Genomic DNA, 26,919 nt, shown 5'->3' with positions numbered 1-26,919 from the left:
AGCTTTAATTCTATTTTTAAAGGTTCTTCTTGCTGCATTCTTGCTTGCAATCAGGGACACTACCATGGCATCCCATAGTCCACTAGGCCTGGCAGTGTGCTAACACTATGAAGTCAGATCAGAGTGACAAGCTGGGGACCTCCGATGAATGACAGAGGGGAGGGGAGGTAAATGGTTAGGAATTTCCTCCACTAACACTGGGGGATTCTCCAAAATAAACTTTTATATGTCAGTTTCCCCATCTCTTGCTCTGAACAATTTGATGATGCTCAATCTTCAATCATGTGATGCTTGTTGCTGTCCATGCCCCACCCCCTGCTCATTTCATAAGAACAGATGAGAAGCCATGTTGAATTAGGTCAAAGACCCATCCAGTCCAACACTCTGGGTTACACAGTGGCCAAAACCCAGGTACCATCAGGCGGTCCACCAGCAGGGCCAGAACTCCAGAAGCCATCCCACTGTTGCCCCCCAAGCACCAAGAATACAGAGCATCAGTGCCCCCAACATAGTGTTCCATCTATACTTTGCAGCTAATAGACACTGCTGGACCTCTGCTCCATATTTTATCTAATCCCCTCTAGAAGCGGTCTATGCTTGTAGCCACCATGACTTCCTGTCACAGGGAATTCCACATGTTCCTTTTCCTCTGATGCAGTTGTGATTGCCCCAAGACCTTCACATCCCAGATACTGACCATTCCCCCTCACTTTCCCTTTTCCCACTGAGCCATGGTGTAACACGGCAGCAGGGCTTGACAAGGATGTGGGTGGAATTCTTTATAGGGCTGAAAACAGGAGATCACATGTGGCAGCAAGTGGCTATATGCTATTTTGAAAACAAAACTTAGCTTCACCCTGTTCCTGTTGTGGGCTATGGACAGAACACCCAGATGGATGCTCCACCTACAGTTTCTTCTTTAAACAGGAGAAAAACAAGTTCCTCAGATTAAAGGGGAAAGCCCTAGAATACCATGCGTCATACCCTGAATGAGCATGGCTAAGGATGGGCACGAACCAGAAAAATGTGGTTTGTGTCAGTTCATGGTTTGACCATGAACTGAACAGAACCAGGAGGTTAATTCATGAACTGAACCAGTTCATGGTTCATGGCCCCGAAAACTCCACTGAAAGGGACTGCAGTGCCTTTAAACAGAGTTTGCAAAAAGCCAAAAAAAGCCAGCTAAGCAGCGGGGAGCAGTGTCCTCCTCACCACTCAACTGTTTTTATGGCTTTCTTAGGAAAAAGAAAGGAGGGGTTTAAAGGGACTCAGAGTTTCTTTAAACCCCTGCTTTCTGCTCTATGAACAAACCACCATGAACTGCTTTAAAAATTCATCGAAGTTCATGATAGTAGACCTGTCACAAAATTTGTTTTGCAAACCATGAGCATGGTTTGGTTCATGCTCATTCCTAAGCATGACGTGTGGATATTTCCTTTTAATCCAGAGGCTTCTTGTATTCAATGAGGGGGAAAATCACTATGTGGAAACAACCATACTGCACATATCCCTGGGTTGGACCAGGTCAATTCCACATTCAAATAAATATTGTTCAGGTCTGATAATTTATAAGACCAACTTAAATCTTATTGGATCTTTGATGTCACCTGACAACTGTGGAGATGGAAAATACATGTTTTAATTGAATCAATTTATAATTTTAACTGTATTTTAATTATTTAAACTTTTTAATGTTTTTTTTTATGTTCGCCACCTTGTGAACCCTGATTGGGTAGAAAGGCAGCATAAAAATATTTTAAATAAATAAATAATAAGTTAGTACCTTCTGACCAACTACATTGGGGGCATTTAAACACAGCAGAGAATCCAGCAATTTCTTCTCCTGCCAAGTAGTAGTGTTATATGGAATGAAATCTTTTTTCTGTAATTCACTTTTTTTTACATATGGCCATTGAATCCCCTTATTATCTTTTTTTCTCTTTTAAAACGAGGATTTCTCTTTCATTTCCCTTTTATTTCTCTTTCTGAATATTTCTCTTTGGAGAGAAAGCAGTGCCCCTTTTGTAATTCAACCCTTGCAATTGTTTTATATTATGCACCACAGGGGGGTGCTTTAGCAGGACAACAGGAAGATTTGGGAAGGTAGTGCCTGCCTCTGAGCATCTACAGAGTGAAATTCTGAAATTCTGCAGAACCCCCTCTCCTGCTCCTCCTCTCTCTGAATTTCTCTTTGATCAAATTGGTATTGTTTAGAAACAGATTCCAATTTTTTAAAAGGGGAAATAAACACAATGGTGGATTTCGGGAAGAAACTGAGTAAAGAGGAATTAAGGGAATTTCACTTAACAACTCCACTGCAAGCTAGTCTGTTGGTGCAGAGAGTAAGTCATAAGAACATAAGAACATAAGAGAAGCCAATGTTGGATCAGGCCAATGGCCCATCTAGTCCAACACTCTGTCACACAGTGGCCAAAAATACCAGGTGCCATCAGGAGGTCCAGCAGTGGGGCCAGGACACTAGAAGTCATCCCACTCTTGCCCCCCCCAAGCTCCAAGAATACAGAGCATCATTTGCCCCAGCCCAAGAGTTTCTATCTATACCTTGTGGCTAATAGCCACTGATGGACTTCTGCTCCATATGCTTATCTAATTCCCTCTTGAAGGTGTTCATGCTTCACCTGTATCTAGTTCTGCAAGACCTTGGTTTGAGACCAGCATGCCTTATGTTTCATTTTGGTGACACTAGGAAGAACAACAGATGGGGAAATGCAGCTGTCATATGCAAAGTTGGCATTATTTGTTGTCATGGATAAGAGTCCCAGTGAGGCAACAGGCTGGAGAACATTATCACCAGGTTAATGGAAGTGGTGGTGGGAGAACCAGCAACTGAATTCACAGGCTCTTGTACAATTAAGCCATGTGATATGAATAATGATCCAGATCTTCATGACACTGGTCTCTCTGCTTTTGAATGAGGAGGAAGGTGTGCTGTTAAGGACACAATAAATTCACATGCAATAGACACAAACATGGCTTGATTCCAGTGCGCAAACAAATGAACCCCTGCTTTTGCAGGTAAGTATCCTGAATATGTGACACTGGCTTGCAGAAAGGCAGAAATATCTGTGAGAACAAAAGGGATGGGGTTTGTTCTCTCTCTTTAAAAGAACCAGGGAGGAGGGGGAAAGAATTCCAACAGAAGATAGAGAGGCTTTTAAAATAATTTTTTTCTCTGTGCTTTTCTGTAACAGCTTAATGCTAATCCGAGTGGCTGCTTTCCAGATCCCACAAAAGCCAGCCTTAGTCATCTCACCTGCTGATTCTGGCACTAAATATCCTCCACACACAAGCATTGATTTGAGCCAAGGGGATGTCGGCCCTCTCTGGATGAAAGGAAATTGGTGTCGGCAGCCTCCTGAGCGCATTTTAATAATCAGGCTGATCATGGGTGCACGGCAGCTGCTCTACTGATGGTGTTAGACAGCAAATAAAGAAAGATGCCAGCACTGCCCTCAGATCTGACATAACAAGGGAAACATCAGTCATTTGGCTAAAAGGCTCATAAAGGTTCCATCAGCTGTGACACGGAGGATTCCATCCTGTGTGAAGCTAATGAGGAAATGTGGCAGCGTTAGCATTCTCTTTAGACAGTAACAAGTTGTGCGGGAGCCGTGTTTCCTGATGGTGGCAGGTGGGGGGGGTCAAAACTGAAAAAGGGAGCATGTCTTGACAAAGGCTTTCAAGCGGTGGAAGAGTCATTAGTTGATTGTCTTCTGCCTTTTAACTGATTCAGTTCAGTGGTTTTTCAGACTATGTTGTGGGAAATCCTGGGGGCTCCTGAGAAGCTTATCAGGGGCTCTTTGGCGAGATAATTTTTAATGACAAACATGTTTCCTTGGAACACAACTGGAAGAGTCCCTGTCCACAAGTGAATGTTGGATGCACCCTATGGAGCATGGTGTATCGCCCACAAGGGATACTGAGGGCCAAAAGGCTCAGTAGGCACCCTATATTAAAGGACTTTACATTTGATAACATGCTTCCAAATTCCATGCAGTATGTAAGGGATCCTTGGCAGAGGATTACATGGGAGGAAATTTATCTCACGATAGCAAGCTAGGAAACCGCTGGATTAATCAAGGAGATGCATCTGCCTGTCATTGCAACCTCAGTGCAAGAGCTCCTTAAGACACTGAAAGAAATGTGAGATAAATGACAATGCAACATACAAATGCTAACACTCTATTGCCTTTTTTCTAGGCCTCCAATCCAGGCAGAAGAAACACATGTGTCGCAGAGTGATATTACAGCCGCTGGTCCCATTCCCAGCTTACAATTAATTATTAACTCACATTTATATCCTATCTTCCATCCCTTGTGGAACTCAAAGGGGCATATGTGGGGTACACAGATTAAAACATATTAAATCCTTAACTCTTATCTTCACTGGTGAAAAATCCATCTTCAAGGAAAAGTTGCCCTTCACCAATTAATTAACTCAGTCTTCAGTTGATTAATCTATCAATGAGAACTTGCAGCCCTAATCCTTTCTTGAGCAGCCATCTGAAATTACATATGTGAAGTGTTAATCGGTCCCAGTGGTTAGGCCCAGGGACACCTCCACCAGTGAAGCCAGGTGTGCTGAGAGGGGAGTGGTGTTAGGGGAACATAATTTGAGGATCAACTCTATGATTCTATGACCTCTAGTCATGATTGCGGTGGGTGGGGCATACAACGTGTCAAGACAGTTGCTTTCACATGATTTTAGGACTGTGTCTGGGTGATGTGAGAGGTCCTAGAGGAAAACAAATCCTCATCTGGGGGCCTCTGCTGTCTCTTGGCAGTGATGGCACCAGCATTCCCAGGACCCCAACTTACCTGTGCCCGTATTATCAGTACAATCCGGAGAAAAGCAGACTGCTAAAGCCTCCTTGTGCCTCTACCTCTGTAGCAGCAATTCCAAATTGTTCTGGTTATTTCTGATTATAAGGGGATAGGGGGACTTTTAATCAAATTTATATGACAAAAACATAGAACTACAGGGCTCAAGAGACCACTGTACCTGCAGCATCAAAAACAGACTTTTGCCACCACTCTTTAAAAAAAAAAAAAACAGCTCAGAAAGTTGTTTTCTTTTGGCTCTGGTTTGCCAGCCATCCTGGCAACAGTCATCAAATGAGGTTTTAAAAATGTTCCCTTCATAGTAACAGCATACGAATCACAACAGCATTCCTGAACAGATATAAACAATGGAGCTTTTACTAATGTTGAAAGTTAATACTGTCACAGTTTTCCACTGTTTTGGCTGGCTCCTCTTGCACTTTGATTTACTCGTCAATGGAACTGTGCCAGTTTACACTAATATAAGTTAAGGTTCATTGTGCTGGGATGAATTCTACCCCCCCATACCTTATATCTCACAGCTGTGCTCTATTAATGTGGTATTTTTTTCTGTTTACTTTCAACCTTGTCTGTAGTGTTAACAAGCCTGATAGCTAGAGCAGCATATCAGGCTGACTGGCATCTCAGGGTTTGTCATCTGTAAAAAGAAACGGGGGAAAATCTCCTTGAAAAAAATTAATGCGTGCCCTACAGCCTTTTATTTTATTTCATTATTTTTGGCAAAGCACTAAAATGCTAAACAATTCCAATGCTGATGTTGAGCCACGTGTTACAGCTGCACATATTACTAGAAGGACCCACAGAATATTTGCACACAGCGCTACCTGTAAGAGGATGCATTTAGCACCATATTTCAAAGCTTTGTAACATGCCAACATGCAAATTAAATTCTTCACTCCAAATGTCAACAGCGAGGTGATTTCCTGCCATCCCGAGTATCATTTTCCTGAAGCAGTAAAAGTTACACAGTCAATCTTATCTTATCTCTCTCCTTTCCAAACACACACACACCATTTGCAACAAACGCACACGTGCCAGATCACATTTACACCATTTCCTCACAGGATCTCAGAGAGTTTGTCAATCATATTCCAAAAGCAAATACATGCTGTGGCCTTTGGATTGGAAGGGGTAGGTAAATGTACCAAGAATTGAGATATTTTCTCCTGCTGGAGCTGCCCATTTAACTGGAGAGGAAACTGTCCGGTTTGCCAGAACGGCTTTGAAACGGCACATAATTAATCCTGCCAGAATTAACGTTAGGTAGCACCTCTGACACCATTTCAAGAAAGTAAAATTAGCTTCTTTAACACTCCTCTGACAGCTACTGTAGCAAACTGCCTAAGACAGGCAGCTGTGATTGCAAGGCCTTCCCTTCAAATATTGCTTCTCGTACTAGTAAGTTGCTCTCTCCCAGCCTGGCACCCCCTGGCAATGTGGAAATAACAATATTGATCTACCTTATGGGGCTGTTGTAACAAATGCTGGAATTTCTCACAAAGCGCTTTGAACATACAAAGAAATGCTGGATATTTATAACTGCTAAAATATTATTCTACTCTGGGCTAGGTCTCGCATCCATCTTTCATCTGGCAACCACAAATTGTGCAAACATAATCAGTTGTTGTTGTTGTTGTTGTTGTTCAGTCGCACAGTCGAGTCCGACTCTTTGCGACCCCATGGACCAGATCACGCCAGGCCTTCCGGTCTTCCACCGTCCTCTGAAGTTTGCTCAACTTCATGTTCATTGCATCTATGACACTGTCTAACCATCTCATCCTTTGCCGTCCCCTTTGACCTTCAATCTTTCCCAGCATCAGGGTCTTCTCCAGTGAGTGCTCCCTTCTCATATGGTGGCCAAAGTATTTGAGCTTCAGTTTCATTATCTGGCCTTCCAGGGAACAGTCAGGGTTGATTTCTTTGAGGATTGACTGATTTGATCTTCTTGCAGTCCAAGGGACTCTCAAGAGTCTTCTCCAGCACCATAGTTCAAAAGAATCTATTCTTCGGCGCTCGGCCTTCCTTATAGTCCAACTCTCGCAGCCATACATGATTACTGGGAATACCATTGCTTTGACCATGCAGACTTTTGTTGGCAGGGTGATGTCTCTACTTTTTATCATGCTGTTTAGGTTCGCCATCGCTTTCCTCCCAAGGAGCAGGCGTCTTTTAATTTCATGGCTGCTGTCACAGTCTGCGGTGATCTGGGATCCCAGGAACGTGAAGTCTGTCACTACTTCCACGACTTTCCCTTCTATTTGCCAAGGAGTGATGGGGCCGGATGCCATGATCTTAGTTTTTTTGATGTTGAGCTTCAAGCCCACTTTTGTGCTCTCCTCTTTTACTCTGAGCAAGAGGCTCTTAAGGTCCTCTTCACTTTCTGCAATTAGAGTGGTATCGTCTGCATATCTGAGGTTGTTGATCTCTTTCCCAGCAATTTTAATTTCCATAATCAGAGCAGGTTGCAAATGGCACAGATCTCTGAGGACTGAACTACAGTCAAGAAAAAGGCAGGAGGGGAAAGGATTAAACCCACTCCCCTGTTCCAGGGCCTTAATCTAAACCTCCTCCTCCACTACATTTTAATAATAAACATTATAGATCTCCCACATAAAGGGTATTTTGTCGTACGTGCACTCACACATAGCACATGGTTGTAAGACAGATATGACAGCTTGAGTGATTTAGTGGTTAGCATCTCAGACTAAGCCCAGGTTCAAATCTGTGATCTGCTATAGAGCTTGTTGTGCACCCTCAGGTCAATCGCCCCATCTTAACCTAGCCTGCTTCACAGGGTTCTTGTGTAGATAAAGACAGAAAAGGGAGATTCATATATGCCATACCAAGCTCCTAAGAGTAAAGGAGAGATCAATCTTTCCCAAGGTCCCAAAAAGCATGGTTTGTAAATGGGCTTTTCTTTCCTTTTTCTTAGACTGATCACAATGTGGGATAGAGGGGTTATAAAACTAGGCGGGGGGGAGTTAAAAACCCTCCCTTCCCATTTATTTATTTAAATTTATAACCTGCCCTCCTCGCGAACGGGCTCAGGGCAGCGTACAGATGGGGCCAATGCCCAATACATAAAACATTAAAACTGCATTTTAAAACATTCAATACAACATAAGTGCTCTCCACAATAACTAACAAGGGAACAGATGACATAACCAGGATGGTATCCTTAGTGGCCACAGCTCCACGCAGTACCACCATTTTAGCGCTCACGGCAAGTTGGTAATATGGCTAGGACAGATAGTAATAGTCGTAGACAGATGGTAACAGTTGTGGCGGCTCCTACTCAAACGCATAGCGGAAGAGCTCCGTCTTGCAGGCCCTGTGGAACTGTGCAAGGTCCCGCAGGGCCTGGATCTCCTCTGGGAGATCATTCCACCAGGTCGGAGCCGCCACTGAAAAAGCCCTAGCCCTAGTCGCTGCTAGTCTGGCCTCTTTGGGACCTGAAACCACCAGGAGATGTTTAGTCCCGGACCGTAGTGCTCGTTGGGGAACATATGGGGAGAGGCGGTCCCGTAGGTATGTCGGACACTGGCCATCTAGGGCTTTAAAGGTAAGAACCAGCACTTTGAAGCGAATCCGGTATGCTATCGGCAGCCAGTGCAGCGCTTTCAGCACAGGCTGGATGTGTGCCCCCCTAGGAAGGCCCATCAACAGCCTGGCTGCAGCATTCTGCACCAGCTGCAGCTTCCGGATTTGCGACAAAGGCAGCCCCATGTAGAGAGCGTTACAATGGTCTAGCCTCGAGGTGACTGTCACAAGGATCACTGTGGCTAGGTCGTCGCAGTTGAGAAAGGGAACCAACTGCCGAGCCAGCCGAAGATGGTAGAAGGCCGCCCTGGCAGTGGCTGCTACCTGGGCCTCCATAAATAATGTGAAGTCCAGGAACACCCCCAAACTCCTAACTTCCGACACTGGCACCAAAGGCGTCCCCTTGAAGGTCAGGAGTGGAAGCCCCAACCCCAAACCACGACGACTCAAACCCAGGACCTCCGTCTTTGCCGTGTTTAGCCTCAGCCGACTCAGTCGGAGCCAACCAGCCATGGCTTGCAACGCCCGGTGCAGATCTTCTGGGCTGGCGTCCAACCGGCCGCCCAACATCAGATAGAGCTGGGTGTCATCCGCATATTGATGACACCCAAGCCCAAACCTCTGGGCAATCTGGGCAAGGGGGCGCATGTAGATGTTAAACAACATCGGGGATAATACAGCCCCTTGGGGAACCCCACATTCAAGGGGGTGTCTCTGGGACTGCTGTTCCCCTATCACCACCCTTTGTCCCCGACCTTGTAGGAAAGAGGCAAGCCATTGAAGGGTAAATCCCTGAATCCCCGCATCGGCGCAGCGGTGAGTCAGCAACTGGTGGTCGACCATATCAAATGCGGCCAACAGATCTAATAACAACAATGCCGCCACACCGCCCCGATCCAAATGCCTACAGAAGTCGTCAGTCAGAGCGACCAGTACCGTCTCTGTCCCATGCCCTGGACGGAAGCCGGACTGGAAAGAATCTAGGATGGAAGCGTCATCCAGAAAGCCCATGCATCCCTAATTTGAATCAAGGTTCTACAAAACTGCTATAGCCATTTTTAAATGATGGAAAGATTCCTAACATGGTTCTCCCAATGTCTGTTTTGGTCCTAAAAGTTCCTCCATACCAATATTCTACAGTAATGCCCAGCCTCCAGATGGGGCCTGGGGATCCCCTGGAATTACAGCTCATCTCCAGACTACAGAGTTCAGTTCCCCAGGAGAAAATGGATGCTTGGAGGGTAGATTCTAAGGCATTGTATCCCACTGAGTTCCCTGTCCTCCCCAAGCTCCAGGGCTATTTTTGGGCAGGAACGCACAGGAATGGAGTTCCGGCTGGCTTCAGAGTTGGCCACGCCCACTACAGCCAAAATCTCTGAGTGCGTGGCTACAGAGGGAAGACCTGGAGAGCGAGTCCCCCCCCGGCGATTCCAGGGGGGGCAGGCGGGGGGGGGGGGGGCTGGAAGGATCGGGGAGGCATTTAAATGCCTCAACGTGCCTTCCCTGGCCTGTCCAAGGGAAGGCATGGGGTGTGGCCTAATATGCTAATGAGCTGTACTGTCGGGGTGTGGTTTAATATGCTAATGAGTTTCTGCTATTGGGTGTGGTCTATTATGCTAATGAGATCCTGCTGGGCTTTTTCTACCAAAAAAAGCCCTGCCAAGCTCCATCCCCAAATCTCCTGGAGCTTCTCAACCTGGACCAGGGAACTCTACCTCCCCCCCCCCATGCCCTGCTGGTGGAAAGGGGAAATCTGGCAACCCTATGCTGGAGAGAGTAGCATGTTTCCTAGGGCTTCATTTCAGTTCTCACATGAGATCCAACCAGTCTGGCTCTGCATGATCAGAGTGTCCTGTCCAAACCATGACACTGGAGAACCAGTATTGTTTAGTGGTTAGAGTGTAGGATGAGGATCTCAAAGACTCATGTTCAAATCCCCATTTTGCCATGGAAGGTCACTGGGAGACCTTGGGGAAGTCACACACACTTAGCCTAACCTACCTCCCAGGATTGTTGTGAGGATAAAATGGCAGAGAGAAGAACGCTGCAAGCTGCTTTAGGTTCCCTCAGAGGAGAAAGGCAGGTTATAAATCAACTAAATAAATATATAAAATGAGCTCCATGAATCTTCTGCATCACCCAGGGGTTCCCCGGCAGGCAAACTTGATTCAGGAAACATTCCTGGAGGATGGAAAGTTTAAAAAGCCCTGCTCTGCAAGACACAGTGGTTCACCCAACCGCCGTCATAGTCTGATGGAGTCCAGATCTAAAAGCACACTGCAGACTTCCTTCTGACAATGCCTCTCATACCTCTTTAATCTCCCTTCACACAGGCCCCTTTTAAACAATCTCAGAGGGATGATGAAAACAGACGGCGGACAGTGCCAAAAAACAAGCTTCCCCCCTGTTTAACCAGGGAGAAACATGTTTGTGTTTTTTCGTAGTTTCACACTCACAGTCAGTTAAAATATAGATTCTGAAAGAAGCAGATGTGGCACTCCATTTCTAACTGCAGGGAATCAAAGCCATGGCAGTTTTTGAGTTAGCAACCAGAAATGGCAGGCAAGGATTCAGCCTGTGCACCTCCACCTGGCTTTGGCCAAAGAAGGTGAGCTGCAGGAAGAGGAGCCATATTAGCCAAGGAAAGCAGATCCAGGAATAGCCCTTGAGGCTCTCTCACTAGTCAGGGTCAGGTTTCAATACTGGTTTGAGCAGTGAACAGAACTGCTCTCCCCTAACCGACTTCTTCTCTTTGCCTGACCCTCCCAGTCTAGGGTTATCACTGCCAACCTCCAGGTGGGAGCTGAAGTTTTCCCCAAATTACAACTGATCTATGGCCTACAGAGGTCAGTTTCCCTGTAGGAAATGGATGCTTCAGAGGACAGACTCTATGGCATTATGACCCCACTGAGCTCTCTCTCTCCAAACTCCACTCTGCCCAGGCCAACCCCGCCCCCATCTCCCCTTAGGAGCCAAGTCTGAATGCATCTTGGAAGAAAGCCTCCCCCTCCCCGTTTCTTCTAAAAAATCTGTTGTCCAAAAAAACTGCCTTGACCTGCACAAGCATCTTCCACTTTGATGTGATCTGTGAGTGCAAAATGGCAAAAATTACAAACTGCAGAACACACACAACAAGGGTTCGGGATTGATGTTGGAGATGGTTTCTGTTTTGGTTCCTTTTCATGTTACCAGATATTATGCTTACTGAGCCCTCTGATCCTCCCTGGATCAATAAATAGTACTCCCCCTTCCTCCTGTTCATTCCTAAAGAACACTGCGCTGTAACCATGCTCTCTCCTGTAGCTTTAGAAATCCTGTGCAAGATTTTCAGCAATCCCATAAATGTACAGGCGTTCTGCAGCACTGGGTCAGACATTCTTCAGTAATGTGTTATCTACATTTTCTCAGGTCCCATACAGCTTTGCTAAGGTGTATTTATTTTATTTACTTCAGTTATAGCTTGCCTTTCTCACTGAGACTCAAGGTGGATTGCAAAATACTTAAAAAACTCAATTCTAATGGACGGCATAAGACATCCATTAACCAATGCAGCGGGACTAGGATAACAGATCTGGGAAACAATGCAGACAAAAAAAAAAATACTTGTCTAATACATGACTCACCATAATGCAGAAAGTGGGTTACAAAGGTAGAAGACTATGCAGTAAAAGCAAGGTGATGCATAAAATAAGCTTTGCAATAAACTTTAAAAAAACCCTCCTGAGCTGTTCCATTATACTACAGTTCTAATTTCTTTATGAAAATGCCCTCCTCAATATTGTGCACATTCTGCAACCAGCCAGCATTTTAAAGGGCCTCTTCAGTGGTGGTGCCTTGCTTATGAAATTCCTTTCATGAGGAAATTCACCTAGTTTGCTGTCTTTTCTTGGCATCACATACAGATTTTTTTTTTAGTTTGCCCAAGTTTATTGTTACTATGCTATGACCTGAGTTCCTTGCTAAATTTGGGAGAGGAAGTCGTTTCATGTTGCTGTTTAATTTGTGTCCCCATCCCCACCTGCATTTTATTCCCTGCTTTCTGGCACCGAGAGCCAGTGTGGTCTAGTGAACAGACTGGGATCTAGGTTCAAACTCCTGTTCTGTAATGAAGCTTGCTATGCGGCCTTGGGCTGGTCCCTCTCTCAGCCTCACCTAACTAAGAGGGGTATAGAAAGGATAAAATGGGGTAGGGAAAACACTAATATACCTGTGTTCCTTGTGTGATATAAATTGCTTTATATCAGTTTTGTTTAAAAAATCTGCTGCTTTGTGGATTGATGTTTTACATCATATTGTGTGATTTAATTTTCAACTAATTTAATTGTTTCATTGATTTTATTAAACGCATTAACAACTGCTTCAAGCATACTATATGGAGAAGCAGCTAACAAATTACCTCACGTATGTAAATCAGGCTTCCCCAACATGATGCCCACTGAGCTTTTCAGAAAATGGGCAGGGCCAGAGTAGAAGCCCACATACCCCTCCCTCCAGGCGTGCTCTCCACTAGACCATGCTTCCAATTCAAGTGCAGATAATACTAACTTTGATAAATCAATGGTTGGATGAACAAGGCCGTTTCATGTGATTCTTTTGCAAAGCAAGGAGGGAGGGAGTTATTGTGTTTGGCTCCATCTTATGCAGCAGACATTTTAGTGTTCACTGGCCTCTCTCAAAACCCCAAAGGTATCCACAGATGTTAGGGTTGCCAAATTCAAAATACTTACCGGCGGGGGAGCATCCAGTCGCTCCGGGAGCCGGCTGGGGATGGCTGCCATTTGAGGGGAAAACTCGTTGTTTTCCCCTCAAATGGCGTGGCCCCGCCCCCAGCGTGCGACATCACTTCCGGTGACGCGCACGCCGGGGCAGGGTTCCCCCCGGGCCCCGATTCCCCGGCGTCTGGGAACGGGGCCTCCGGGGTGGGGGATTTCCGCCCTACCGGGGGAGTTGGCAGCCCTAACAGATGTACATACTGTTGGCCTTGTGTTTTGGTCCAACAACAACCACAAAACTCTATACAAAACTCTATAAAGTGACTCGAATAAAGATTCTGCTAATTTCCTCCCACATATGAAGCTGTCTTATACCAAGTTAGAGTATTGGTTTATACAGCTCAGTATTGTCTACTCCGATGGGTAGCAGCTCTCCAAGGATTCAGGGAGAGCATGTTCTTCCTCAGCTCTGCTACCAGAGATCTTCACACTGGGGATGCAAAGGATAGGGTTGCTAAGTCCATCTTCTGCCCCCAGTGGGGGACTTTGGGGTAAACGCTCTGAGCCTAGGACCCGGGGGAGAACATGAAACGGCTGCGCATTGCAAGCTCCCCCCCCCCCCCCCCCCCCCCCCCGCACACCAGATCTCCAGAAACGCCAGTTTCCTGCACTTAAAGGAGCCGGCGTTTCCCTTTTAAGTACACGGAGCGGGCATTTCCCAGCAAGCCTGATCTCAAGTGGAGATCGGGCTTGGGAGGAAACGCGGGTTCCATGAACTTAAAGGCAGCCACCCCTCTCTCTCTCAAGAGAGAAAGGAGAGGGGTGGTTGTGGGTGTTGGGTAGAATCCCCCCCCCAAATGGGGAACCCCTGGCAAACCGGGGGGGTTGGCAACCCTAGCCAAGGACCAAATGGAACCTTCTGCATGCAAAACATGTACTCTGCTGAACAATGACACCCCCCTCCCCAACTTCCACTTTCTGCTCTAGCTCCTGAGTTTCCTGGGTCTGTCCATGTCCATCAGATTCTATTTGGACTTTGTTCTGATTGGCCTGATCCTTTCCTTGCCCAACTTCTGGTTTCCGACCGCTGGCTGATTTTTTGCAATAGATATTTCCAGTTTGGTACTTAATGCTAAACTGGATGCAGTGGAATGTCCCACAAATGAACTATCTTGCACCTAGGTTCTAAAAAGGCATGAGCTTCTATAACCCAAGAAATGACTGGAAAGCATGTGTTGCTGTCCTGATAAAAGTTAAAAGGGAAGGTTCTAGACAGAAGACTAGCTAAACATTCCAAGGAAGCAACACTGAGCTTTCCAAAGAACAGTAATATAAATGTATTACTTAAAAAACAGAGGGCTCTTCAACACAGTCCTGCCAATGGAGTGGTGGGAGAAAAATGGGGGGGGGCCAACATTGTGTGATACTCTAGGAATTTCACTGGGGAAATTCCTAGAGCATCTATTGATATGATGATGTCACTTCCAGCTCTTTACCTGGAAGAGATATGATGTACTATGTGTCATTACTTTCTTCATGCACTGCTGGCAACCCTACTTCACATGACATTAGTCTTCTCCTACAGCCTGGATATAGTAAATATTTAGCATGGATATAGTATCTGCTGAGATTTCACTTATGTTAATACTCTGTACAACATCCCCATAAGGTAAGTCAGATTTATTATCCCCATCTAGCAAATAGGGGCTGAGAGTTAGGGCCAAACCAGACATGATGCTCAGAGTTCCTGACAGGATGTCCAGATGTATATTTTAGCTGCAAAAAGCAACCAAAGGACAGTATGAGGTTGCACAACTGGGGGAAATGGCTTTTACCTGTTATCCTCTTTGTTTCTTCCTCATCCAAAAATGTGACACCCCACAGGGTGTTTTAACCCTTGGAAGAGATGAAGCACAAGCATGATACTGGTTTGTGGCTTATTTTCTCTCAGGGCTAGAAGGGTCATTTCTAATCAGAGAAGTTATGGGGATGAGACTTCACACACACACACACACACACACACACACACTGCTGTTCTGATCCAATCTTCCCTCCTGATTCTTCCCCCCCCCCCCCCCCACACACACACTCAAGTTTAAGTACAAGTCAAGGGATCCACTCACAGACTTCTGGTACCACAGGCTGTTCTCCCTACCCCATGGCTTCGTTGTGGCCATGGGAAAAAATTAACCAGCAGCTTCCTAGCATATGCTTTCAGGCAGGATACCATAGCAGCTATATGACAAATCCCCCCCAACTAATCCCCCCTCAAAAAAATTCACATTGCATCTGCATTGCAAAATGACAAGAAAGTGGGTGTGTTGCTTGTCCAAACAGGCATATATGGAAAAGAATGAGGACAGTTATTAGGTGCACACCTACTAATGATGAAGGGGTTGATATTTGTTTTTCTCAGTTAGATGAGCCAAAATGAAAGGAAGGATATAGTAGCTGAAGAGAATAAGAAAATTCTTTTTCCAAAAAAAAAAAAGGAAAGGAAAGGAAAGGAAGAAAGAGAAGCAGGTTCACTGAGCCAAGTGGCTCTTTTTATGCTAATAAATTGCTACTTTACTTCCTGATTAATTTCCCCGTTCAAACAGCCAGGAAATCAAAAGGAGAGATTTTTTAGAGCACTCGATGAACTCTGTGGAGATAGTGGAGACTTGGACAAATAATAGCATAAAATGGTTTATGAAACCAGAGGGTTTATGGTCTATAAATAACTTCCGTGTATTTTTCATTCTTTACACGTACAGTATAACAGAGGGCTGGATGATAGCTTTTCACTGCAGCCTGAGTGAGTTCCTCCACATACACACCCAAAGTAATGACAATATTGATCCTGAAGAGACATGTTTTTGAGGCAGATGGATATATATACGTTCGTTCCCCCCACACACACACTCAACAGGGCCTAAAATGGGCCTAGCAACTGAACTGGGGAAAAAGGCTTAAACCATTGCCTATGCAACTTTACAATACCAGCTTCTAATACAACAATTTGAGTGTACACACCTCACAGAGAGACAAAGCAAAAACATTTTGTGCAATATTTATCCTCACTTCTAAGATATGAGCTGTCCCAAATCTTGGGATGACTTGCCTTTCCTTTGGCCTGTGTGACGGCTCACAAACACCTCAGCGAAAACAAGGGGAAATTGAGTGTGAAAATATTTTTCCATTCCTCTTCTTAGGCTTTAAAACCTTCTCTTTGGGGGTGAGTTTGGAGATTTCCAGTGGGCCGAAATCCAGATCTGTGGCACGGCTTGGGTTTCCATGGCTACTGCTCTGAGAAACCAGATTAATTATTCAAGAGGCTCATGCCATTCTCCCAGCGTTCCAGAAGGAACGCCAAGAGATGCACCTTCCCTTTATGGCGGAAACAGTTATTTAAAAGGACTTCGGTGCTGGCTCTAAATACCACCGATATTCCCTCACAGCACCGTGACATCTTCAAGACAAGGCTCATAAATATTATTCAAACACCACATTACATCAGGGAAGCAACATTTCCCCTTCCTTCTCCCCCCATCCCTGGCCTTGCCATTTCCACTACCTCCACAATATTCTTTAATTACTGCAACTGCTGATTGTCATCCGACTGTAATCCTATCAGAAACAAAGTCAGCTACTTTGCATGCAGCAGAGAGCCCAACCCAAACCATTTCCACTATTTTTTTAAAAACCCTCTTGCGTATAAGCCAAATTTCTCACCCAAGTTGTGACTAAGTGCATCTGTTGCTCTCTAGATATTTTATCAATCACAATCAATATATACTTTGGAGATAATATTATAAAATACAACTTTGTGGCAAGTGCAGGATTCCTGGTCTAGGAAAATGGTGTTGAAGCCGTGGGGATCAAAACAGCCTAACAGCAAGCAGGGTCAGAGCCCGTGTTACTTGCATGTATATGTAGCCCTAGTCATACAATATTACAGCTCTATGCAGACAATGCAACAAAACATACATCAAGCAAGAGAGCAAACAAATGCGCCAATCCCAGCCCCCTCCTGCACATTTTGTTTTGTCTTCAGATATGCAGTCTCTGTGGGGCTTCTCTAACCCAGTTGCTATACTACCCCTCTTCATATCCCATGAGAAAACAACAGATGTCAAGGGGGAAGCAGGAACAAGCACACTAGCCCCACCCAACTACATGCATTCAGCAGAATATGAGCACAATACCTACGTGCATACAAAACAAACCCATCTCTGTGATCAGGATCATGATGCCCAAAAAGAGAGAGCATTCCCTATTATGGGGACAGACCCCATGAGTATACACTAGGTGGGACAAAACAGTGGTGTCCTTGACAACATACCTATGAGGGAAAACATGGACGTTTCTTTTGACAGCCCATGGTTTGTCCTCCACTGCCTGGGGCCTGGGGGGGGGGATACAACACGTCTTCTTGCTCTGACTGTACTCAGAGTCATGCTACATGCACCCCAGGGGTCCCTGCAATATTGCAGGCAGCACAACACCCATCATAATGATGGGCATTTTGCTAATATAAGATAAACAGCATATGCCATGTGGAAAAGTGTCAACAGGGCTTTCCAACAGTGCATATTGCCCCTTTAGCCTGTCAACGTTTTGTCATCTTCTGACATTTCTCTATGGTTCAGAATGCTGTTTCTTCCTCTCCTTTTCCTCTACCCTGATGGGTACAAACTGCAGAAACAATGGAGGGAAGTGGAAAGGGGAGGAGGTTGTGATTCATTGCCTATTGAATTAAATTAATGGGCTTTGATTCACTGCCTGCCTAACAAATTCCCCACTTAGTGAAATAGCACAACTGACTATCCATAAGTCTGGTCAAAGGCACAATAGGAAACAAAGTGAAAACCAATATTCTCCAGTTATCTTTCCTTTTTTAAAAATAACAGTCTAGGAACAACAGCGTGTCAAAGATTTTCAGACAGACGGGCCGTTTTAAGCAAATGCTCTCTCTTTAAGGGCTTGATTATCAGCATGCTGTTTTATTTACGCAATAAAGCAATGGATCTATAGTACATTTTAGCATGCCACATTAAACAAAAGCTGCAATTCTGCTCCCTGGGCATGAGGAATAAAGAGCATGGTAGGGCTTGGGTACAAGCTCCCTTCCCCTAGCATGCCACCTATGTGCTACTGCTGTCCCACGGAAAGAGCAGACACGAGAAGCTGCCTTATGCAGAGTGACCACTGGTGAAGTGGCAGAGCATCTGCTTTGCATCCAGAAGGTTCCAGGTTCAGTTCCTGGAAGGGAGGTCATTTGTCCAGGCAAACTTCCACCTTGCGCTCCACCTTGCGCTGGGTCTCTTTGCTCCAGGAGGAGCAAAAATAAGGGCCGGATACAACCAGAAGTGATAGTGTGATGGTCTAGACATTTTTAGCATAGAGACTGGGGAATGCTTAGAGATCTCCCACTTTGGTGGGAGATCTCCTGCCCTCCACCAGTACTACCTGCCACAACTCAGTGGGGTGGTGGAGGAAACTGTGAGGAGAAGGGGGTGATTGGCAATGCCATGATATTACTTACAGTGCAATCTTGAAGTGACATCATTATGTTGAGTGACATTCTAGCATTTGCCTCAAACTCAACATCACCAACAAGCCCTGCCCCCCCCCACCCCCGGAAGCCTTCTACTGATTGCCATCTCAAAGCTGGTATCCCTACCTAGGTCCCTGGTACACAGGCTTCTTCCAGCAGGGGGCAGGATTAAGGGTCGGGGGAAGTGCGGTTTGCTGGAAAATGATGCATGAGAATCCAGACAGGTTGTATTGTGTATGCACATTGTAGGGGGTTTTATACACTATTTACGCTTACAATATAGCCATTTATATGCATCATTTTGATTTATGGATGCACAAATCACATTGAAAAGTGTGTACATTTATGGGGGAAATTTGGTTGAAGGAAAGATAAAATAGCACAAAAATGAAAGAATCATTGGTTCAATTTGCACATGGGAAACAGAGGAATTTTCAGCTCAAAACAGCAGGCATGAGATATCTGAAGGGCAGTTTTTATGAAGATTTGACACTACCTGACCTGGACTCAATAGGGAGTGGTCTGCTCGGTACAAAATGCTATTCTCTTTACTTTTAGGTTTATGAATGTTGTTCAGATGCATCCTACTCTGCTCATACATAAAGAGTTGGGAGTGGTCTACATTAGGGTTGCTAAATCCCTCCTGGCAACTGGCAGGGGATGGGGGGAGTTACCAGGAGTGGAAGGGAGGCCCAAGCTACATTGCTGGCAACATGGATATGGCACTTCTGGCATGTGCCAAAAGTGACATCATCACGTTGGAATGTTGCAGCAATTTTCTGGTATTTGGGCAAAAACTCTACGGTAAAAATGGCTTCTACCATAGAGTGTTTGCCCAAATATCAGAGTGTCACCGTGACATCACCTAAATGATAACATCACTTCTGCTCCACACCAACAGTGATGTTACATGTTGCTGGTGACATAGCCTAGGCTTCTCTCCTGCTCCTGGTAAGTCCCCCTGCTGGCTAGCTGATCAACAGTGAGGGGTGGGGCCTGGCAGTGGGGAATTCCCTGCCCCCAGTGAGGGGGGAAACTGGCAACCCTAGTCTGCATCGACTCTGTTTACTCTTGTGATACGACATTTTATTCTGCAGTACTCTGTAACATAATGAAACATGTTGCCTTAGGAAACTGAGCCTTCTGGCCTCCTTTTGTAATACCTCGTACCTGCCTATTACATTTTAATCCCAACTTTCTTCCAAGGACCTCCAGGGGGCACACACACAGTTGACTCCGGCCAATCTTGCCCAATTACTGTGTTTACTCACACGTGGGTTTTTTCCATGCAGGACCCATGATCCACAGCATTTTTTTTTTTGGTAGTCAAAGGGGACCCCTGTTCCATTTTTCACCAGTGGGAAAGCTGGTTGCATCCAACTCACAATTATCCCCCCCCCCCCTTTTCCCAGTTCTCATCACAACCCCATGAGAGAAACCAGGCTAGCCTAGCATCACCCAATGACCTTTATGGCAGAGTGGGGATTTGAACCTGGGTCTCCCCAGTGGCAGCCCAACACTCTAACCACTACACCATATTCTCTCCAGCTGCTGTTTATAGCTTTGGGCACAGATCTCTCAATCGGCTAACAAAATACATCAATGAAGCAGGCTTTCACCCATTAAACCTTACATCACAATAAATTAGTTGGTCTTTAAGATGTCATCATACTCTTTGTCATTTTTTTTAAAAAGTTGGCAACTGTATTTTCTGTACATATAGAGTGCTCCACTGATCGAGACCAAAGATAAAATACAATTTCCTTGACAGCAAAGCATGAGCCAAGCATATTTAACTCTGCACCATTTCATAAACTGTGTGATGTTGCAATAAAATCTGCAAAAAATGTGATTAAAGATTATACTGCATGAGGAAAGCTAGGTGATATGGGAAGTTAAAATGCAGTTTCCCCGATCTCAATTATATGCTAAGCAAATAAAATAAACATGCTATTTGCTAATTAAAGTGTACTCTAATGTATCCTGGAACCGCCATAAATTATACCAACATTTAATTTTTTGACTGTTTAACAACAGTTTATGACTCTGCCTTACCAAATTAAAGGCAGGAAAAAGAGAGCAATGGTTTACATGGATATATTGCTCCTTCCCTCTTCATTTTTGCGGGATTAATTGCTGTTGATTTTTTTTTAACGAATGAACTGCACCCCATTATAAATAACCATTACAATATTTTACTGCTATAAAATATTCCTTTCACTTGTACATTTCAAAGCTGCAATGCTTTCCCACTTCACAGTCTAACCACAGCTGTAGTGGTTAGAACTGAGACAAGGAAGCCCACCTTCAAACTCCTCCTCAGCCATGAAACTCACCAGATGACCTCTGGGCAACCATTCCCTCCCAGCCAGAAAACTACCTCATCCCATCCATTTAATGTATTTATTTACTTCGTTTACCTTTTTTCTTGCTGTGGACCCAAAAAGCCTGACATAGATTTCTCCTCCATTTTATTCTCACAACAACCCTGTGAAGAGGTTAGGCTGAGAGTGTATGATTGGCCCAAGGTCACCCACCAAGCTTCCATGGCAAAGTGGGGATTTGAACCTGGGTCTCCCAGATCCTTGTCGGACACAGTAACCACTACACTACGCTGTCTCTCCTGTATACAGTTTGCCAGCTTTGTGGTAGCCTTACTCCTTATAGGGTGTCACCTTACACTCACTTAGACCATTGGTCCCTCCAACCCAGCAGCTAGGGTTGCCAACCTACCTGAAGATCCCCTGGAATTACAACTGTTCTCCAGGTGACAAGAGATCTGTTTCCTTGGTGAAAATAGCTGCTTTGGATCATGGACTCTATGGCATCACAAGCCTGCTGAGTTTCCTCCTCAGGCTACCTGTCCCCCCCCCCCCAGATCTCCAGGAATTTCCAAACCTGGACCTGGCAACCCTACCAGAAGTATTTCTCAGCCCTGCCTCCTGATTTCCATTCAAATGGAGATGCCAAGGACTGAATTTGAGATTATCTGCCCACAAACCAGATGCTCTGCCACTGAGCTACAGCCCCGGCCAGTCTAGATACTGCTATGCCATCCACCCAAACATAGCCTAGCAATCACAAAGGTTACGCGCAAGGGGCCTGATCAATGTGCAGTACCCACTGCCCATCTGAGATGGCAAAAGCCTGGCAGCCTACGATGCACGGCTGGTCTTGGACTTGAGAGGTTCCCAACTTTGCAGGCTGCTCTAGCAGCAGCTTGACAAGGAGAAACTTTGACGAAATTTTCCCCATCGCTCCCTTTCCATAAAAAAAGAGGGGAAAAGCTTTACCTGCTTAATTTCTGTCAGATCATATTGGCATTAAAAGGGCACATTTAAAAGATATATTCGGTATGTGTGTGTGAGCACAGGACAGGATCTGCAAAAACGTCTTGCATGTAAATTTGTGTACATGCACCCACATTCATTTTACACCAGTCTCTCAATCCTTTGCATTTCTGCTCAGAAGACAGTCCCTGCCACCCTGCATGAACCCTCTAAGAATTTACAGGCGAAAGCGTTCCAAAGCATGGAAAAGGAACCCAGCTCCATTAATGAGGCTCACAGCTCAATCCACAAACTACTTAAATTAGCTTAGCCTCCACTGAAGTGAAGTGGTACCATGCCAGCTTTTGCTCAGGCAGTACAAAAATCAATTGGACTAAGCAGGCTTAGGAGGAGATACATTGGCTTGAATAGTTTACAGATGCCTATAGGCTGTAAATCATAGAACTACAGAGCTGGAAGTGACTTCAAAGACCTTCTCCTCCAACTCTTTGTAATTACACAGGAGTCACTGGAGCCAACGACTCCCACACAGGGGGGAAAGGAGGAAAGGAGAAAGAAATGGGGAGCAGAGCTATTTCAATTAATATTTTTACAGCTTTTTATAAACACCAAACAAGTAATACAGAATGAAGAATGCTCCTGTTTTTATTTGTATTAACTGCAGAATTTGTAAATGGAAGCTTAAACTCAGCCCAGTTGAATCAGTACTGTGTATGGTATGTGTACACTTACACTACCTACTTAATCTGCTTTTGCTGTCATCATTTCCCCGTAAAGTACCCTGGAAAACAGTAGCCTTGCAAAGCTGCTAAATATTGTTAAAGCAAAAATAATAATTAAACAAAAAACAAACAATGACATGCTTCACATTTATATAACACTTTCAGGTGCTCAGAACTCTTTACAGTGATTAACTTATTAGAGGCTTTCACCACTTTCACACAATTACAGTTCATAAGATTCAGGCGAGAGCCTATAATTTTTAAGCCAGTTCCAACTCTGCATTACCCTGCTAGCAGCCATTACGATTCCCATGCTTACCCAGCCTTTACTTGAGGAGCAGCTGACACACCACTTTCCACCACACCACACATGTAACAACTCAGAGTGACAGCAAGAGAAGAATAAAATTAAAAAGCCCATCAGTCCTATGTTGTGACCTCACTTCCAGGGGTAACCTGGAAGTGACATCATGCCTTTCAAGATATCACCATAAATTCTATGGTAAAACCACCAGCAGTTTTTGATAATTTCTGGAGAGAAGTGACGTCACTTCCAGTTCCCCTCAAAAGTGACGACATAGTGTTGCAACAGCACCCATGTCTCTGCACCAAGTTTCTTATTCATTGTCAGGCCAGGCCTGGCAAGTTGGCAACCCTAACAACATGTGTGAAGTATGCCCCACACAAAGGCCAATAAACACAAAGGCCTAGTCTATGTGGTTTACTCCCTTCATTTTTAAAGGAAATTAATCAGGTTTTCATGTGTACAGATCTCTGTGTGCCACATGTTACATTATGGCAGGGGGTAGCACTAATATCTGCTCCTGTAGTACAATAAGATGACCCCTAGGCTGAAAATGCACAGAAACCCATTGTGTCACTTTTTATTTTTCCCCACTCTCCCTTCTGGGCAATATGCACTACTGTTCTCCTCTTATCTTCACAACAGTCCTGAAACGCAGGTAAACTAACAGAGGAAAGCTGACCAGGAAGCTGCAAGACTAAGCAGGGACCTGAACACAGGTCTCCCTGCTCCTTGTCCAACAGCCTAACCACATTACCACACCAACTCCCAGATCAAGTTGCCAGCTCCAAGTTGGGAAATAGCTGGAGATTTTCAGGGTGGAGCCTAAAAAGGGTGGGGGTTGGGAGCGGAGGGACTTCAGTGGGGCATAATGCCATAGAGTCCACCTTCCAAAGTGGCCATTTTCTCCAAGTGACCTGATCTCTGTCACCCGAAGATCAGTTGTTATGAGATCTCCAGCCACCACTTGGGAGGCTGGTAACCCTACTCCCAGAAGGGATTCCCCACGTGCTGCCTTGAACCCATCCAGTGCTACAGTACAGAACATGCCACACGATACTATTCAGTTTGCAAAAGTGCCCTTGGTTACCATGTTCCATTCATACAATGCTTACAGCCCCATAGGTTACTAAATACAGTAGGAACATTTCAAAACCTGCATTGTCTAATCCTCTAATCCCTTTCTTTTATGTTTTCCTTGATGGTTGCAAGATGCGACGAGGCTTTTACGTCTCGAGGTCCAATTCCTTCTGCCCGAACAACTGTGGAGCAAGACTGCAGCAAATGTCACCCTGTCATTGAGAGGAAGTATTTATTTAAAAAGAAGAAAAAACACAGAGCAAGAGACCGTCTAATATTCAAAACCATGGATTGGCTCGCTACCAGCTCATCCATTCTGATGCCAATAGACAGGGGGCTGCTGCTGCTTCCATTGAAAATAAATGTCAAACCAAGGTGGCACTTTTCCAAATTTCTAGATATTCTTAGGGAATATTTGAGCCTGTTGTGCTCCAGACATTGGCAAACATTGAAACTGGACGTTCTGCTGAGCCTGAGCTATAATTACAGGGACATAACAATGCTTTTGAAGCTGCAGAACTGTCTGTTTTTAGCTTAGCAACATTATATTGTCTTTGATTTCAAAGGCTGACTCACACAGGCCCTCTGCAGACATAAGACTTAACCACGGTTTGGTTGAGATTTCCTGTTGAATCCAATTAAGGCTTCTCTTAGCCCTTCTTCATGTTTACAAAAGACACATTCTTTTTTTGGGGGGTGGTGGTGCTTGCATGCCTGGAAATCATGGTGACTTCTGGCCACTGTGTGACAGAGTGTTGGACTGGGTGGGCCACTGGCCTGATCCAACATTGGCTTCTCTTATGTTCTTACGTTCTTAACCCCTAGTGGGGTTTGAACGTTTCAGAGCTTGATTGCCTGTCTCTGTGTCCTTGGGGGTCTCCCTTCCAAGTACTTGCCAGGGTCAGCCCTGCTTAGCTTCTGATATCTGATGAGATCGGGCTGCCTGGACTATCCAGGTCAGGGTGACACAAACCATTCTTTTTTGTTTTTTTATAACATGTATTTTCATATTTTCTACAACAAACAATACCAACATTTTTTATACAGAGTATTCTTTGGAGATTCTTTATACATTTGTTTCCATCCAACTATCTAGTTTCTGCCATCTTTTTTTAAACAAACTTTCATCTTTTGCCAACAGTATCATATTTAGTTTATCCATTTCTTTTATTTCCGTAATTCTTGTAATTAACTCTTCTCTACTTGGTATTTGTTCCGATTTCCAGCATTTTGCCAAAAGAAATCTGGAGTTAGTAAGAATGTAGAGTATTACACATACATCATTATATTTAATCCCTTCTGGTAATATGTTAAGTAGGTATACTTCTGGGTCCAACTTTAGATCTATTTCTACTATTTCTGTTATTAGTTTTTGTATTATTTTCCAAAATTTTACTACTTTCTCGCATCTCCACCAAACATGGAAATAGGAACCAACATTTTTCTTGCATCTCCAGCAATTACCTGATGCATTTTTGTAGCATTTTGTTACTTTATCTGGTGACTAGTGCCAACGATAGAGCATTTTGAAAATGTTTTCTTTATATGAAGTAGCTTTTAATAGTTTTATTGATTTCCACATTTTAGTCCACTTTTCCGTACTTATCTCCTGACCAAGATCTCTCATCCATAACCTCATACTTGGTTTTATAATTTCCTCCTTCATATCTTCCTTTAATAAAAAGCTATAGTTTTTGTATTAATTTATCAGATGTTGAGAGCCAGATTTTATCTAATTCCGACATCGTTGTTTCGAAGTCTATTTTGTCTTTAGCAAATCTTGATTTTAACTGGTTCTTTTCCCAGATTGTTAAGTTAATGTTTAGTTCTTGTAGGGTTTCAAAGGATTTTAGTTCTTTTTCTTTAGTTAATAGTAATTCATAACTGGCTTTCTTACTTCCACTCATCAATTTTGGCAATATAAACGCTTCCAATGGTGAGACCCATCCCGGTATCTTATCATAGAACTTTCCTTTTATATTCCTCCAGGTTTTAATTAATGCACCTCTTAATATGTGATTGTGAAAGTGTTGTTGTATCTGTTCTTTGTCATACCATACATAGGCATGCCAGCCCATGTATAGGTCATGACCTTCGAGTTTTAGCATTCTCTCATTTTTTAGTAACAGCCAATCTCTTATCCACCCCATCGCTGCAGCTTTATAGTAGAGTTGCCAATCCGGGATGCCAAGGCCCCCTCTTTCCTTTTTATCTCGTAGTAGTTTCAGTTTGATCCTTGGTCTTTTTGCTTGCCAAATAAATTTTCTTGTTATTTGATCTAGTTCTTCGAAAAGTTTATTGTTTTTAAGTATTGCAATGGTTTGTGCTAAGAACAAGAAGCGTGATCCAACATTGGCTTCTCTTATGTTTCTTGTTCTTAGCATGACACAAACCATTCTTAACCATAGTTTAAGCATCACACTTGCATACCTAAATTGTGTTGAAAGACTGGGTGTAAAACCAGAATGTGAAACCTTATTTCAAGTGGAATTGCTACCAATGGGTTACGTTAACCACAGTTCAGCATTACACCTGGGACAAGCAACTCAAGGTTATGGCAGTTCCTCCACCTGTCCCATTTGTACTGGGAAAAAGAAAACCAGATGTCATCTCATACGTGATACGCAGAAGAAAGCCTGGTTCAGAAAACTGGTCACATTGTACATTTGTGGTTTTAAACCAGGGTCAAGGCCACAAACCAGGGTTACAGCTAACCATGGAAAGGTGTTTAAGCTTGCCTCAAGTCACTGTGACACTAGATGCAATGCTGCAGAAACAGCAGTGGGGAGAAAGGTGAAGTACAGATGAAGTAAGTAAACAAACTGAACACAGCTTCTCAACCTACCGATGTCTTGTTGTCCTGCTTCTC

The 26,919-nt window shown here is 44.3% G+C and overlaps 1 protein-coding gene across 1 annotated transcript in view; it reads right to left on the bottom strand.

The window, feature by feature from the left end:
• AFF2 (AF4/FMR2 family member 2) overlaps positions 1-25,997 on the bottom strand; it is a 447,631-nt gene extending 421,634 nt beyond the window's left edge. Inside the window, exon 1 of the mRNA XM_015408375.1 lies at positions 25,948-25,997. Within this exon, the coding sequence (XP_015263861.1) occupies positions 25,948-25,997 (50 nt within the window). The remainder of the gene's footprint in view (positions 1-25,947) is intronic.
• Between the last annotated feature and the right edge of the window lie 922 nt (positions 25,998-26,919).

The sequence above is a fragment of the Gekko japonicus genome, unplaced genomic scaffold (genome assembly GCF_001447785.1).
Source record: "Gekko japonicus isolate JY-2015 unplaced genomic scaffold, Gekko_japonicus_V1.1 scaffold624, whole genome shotgun sequence".
NCBI classification, from domain to species: Eukaryota; Metazoa; Chordata; class Lepidosauria; order Squamata; family Gekkonidae; genus Gekko; species Gekko japonicus.
The sequence above is the reverse complement of the archived record's forward strand: the minus strand, read 5'-3'. Positions and strand labels throughout refer to the sequence as shown.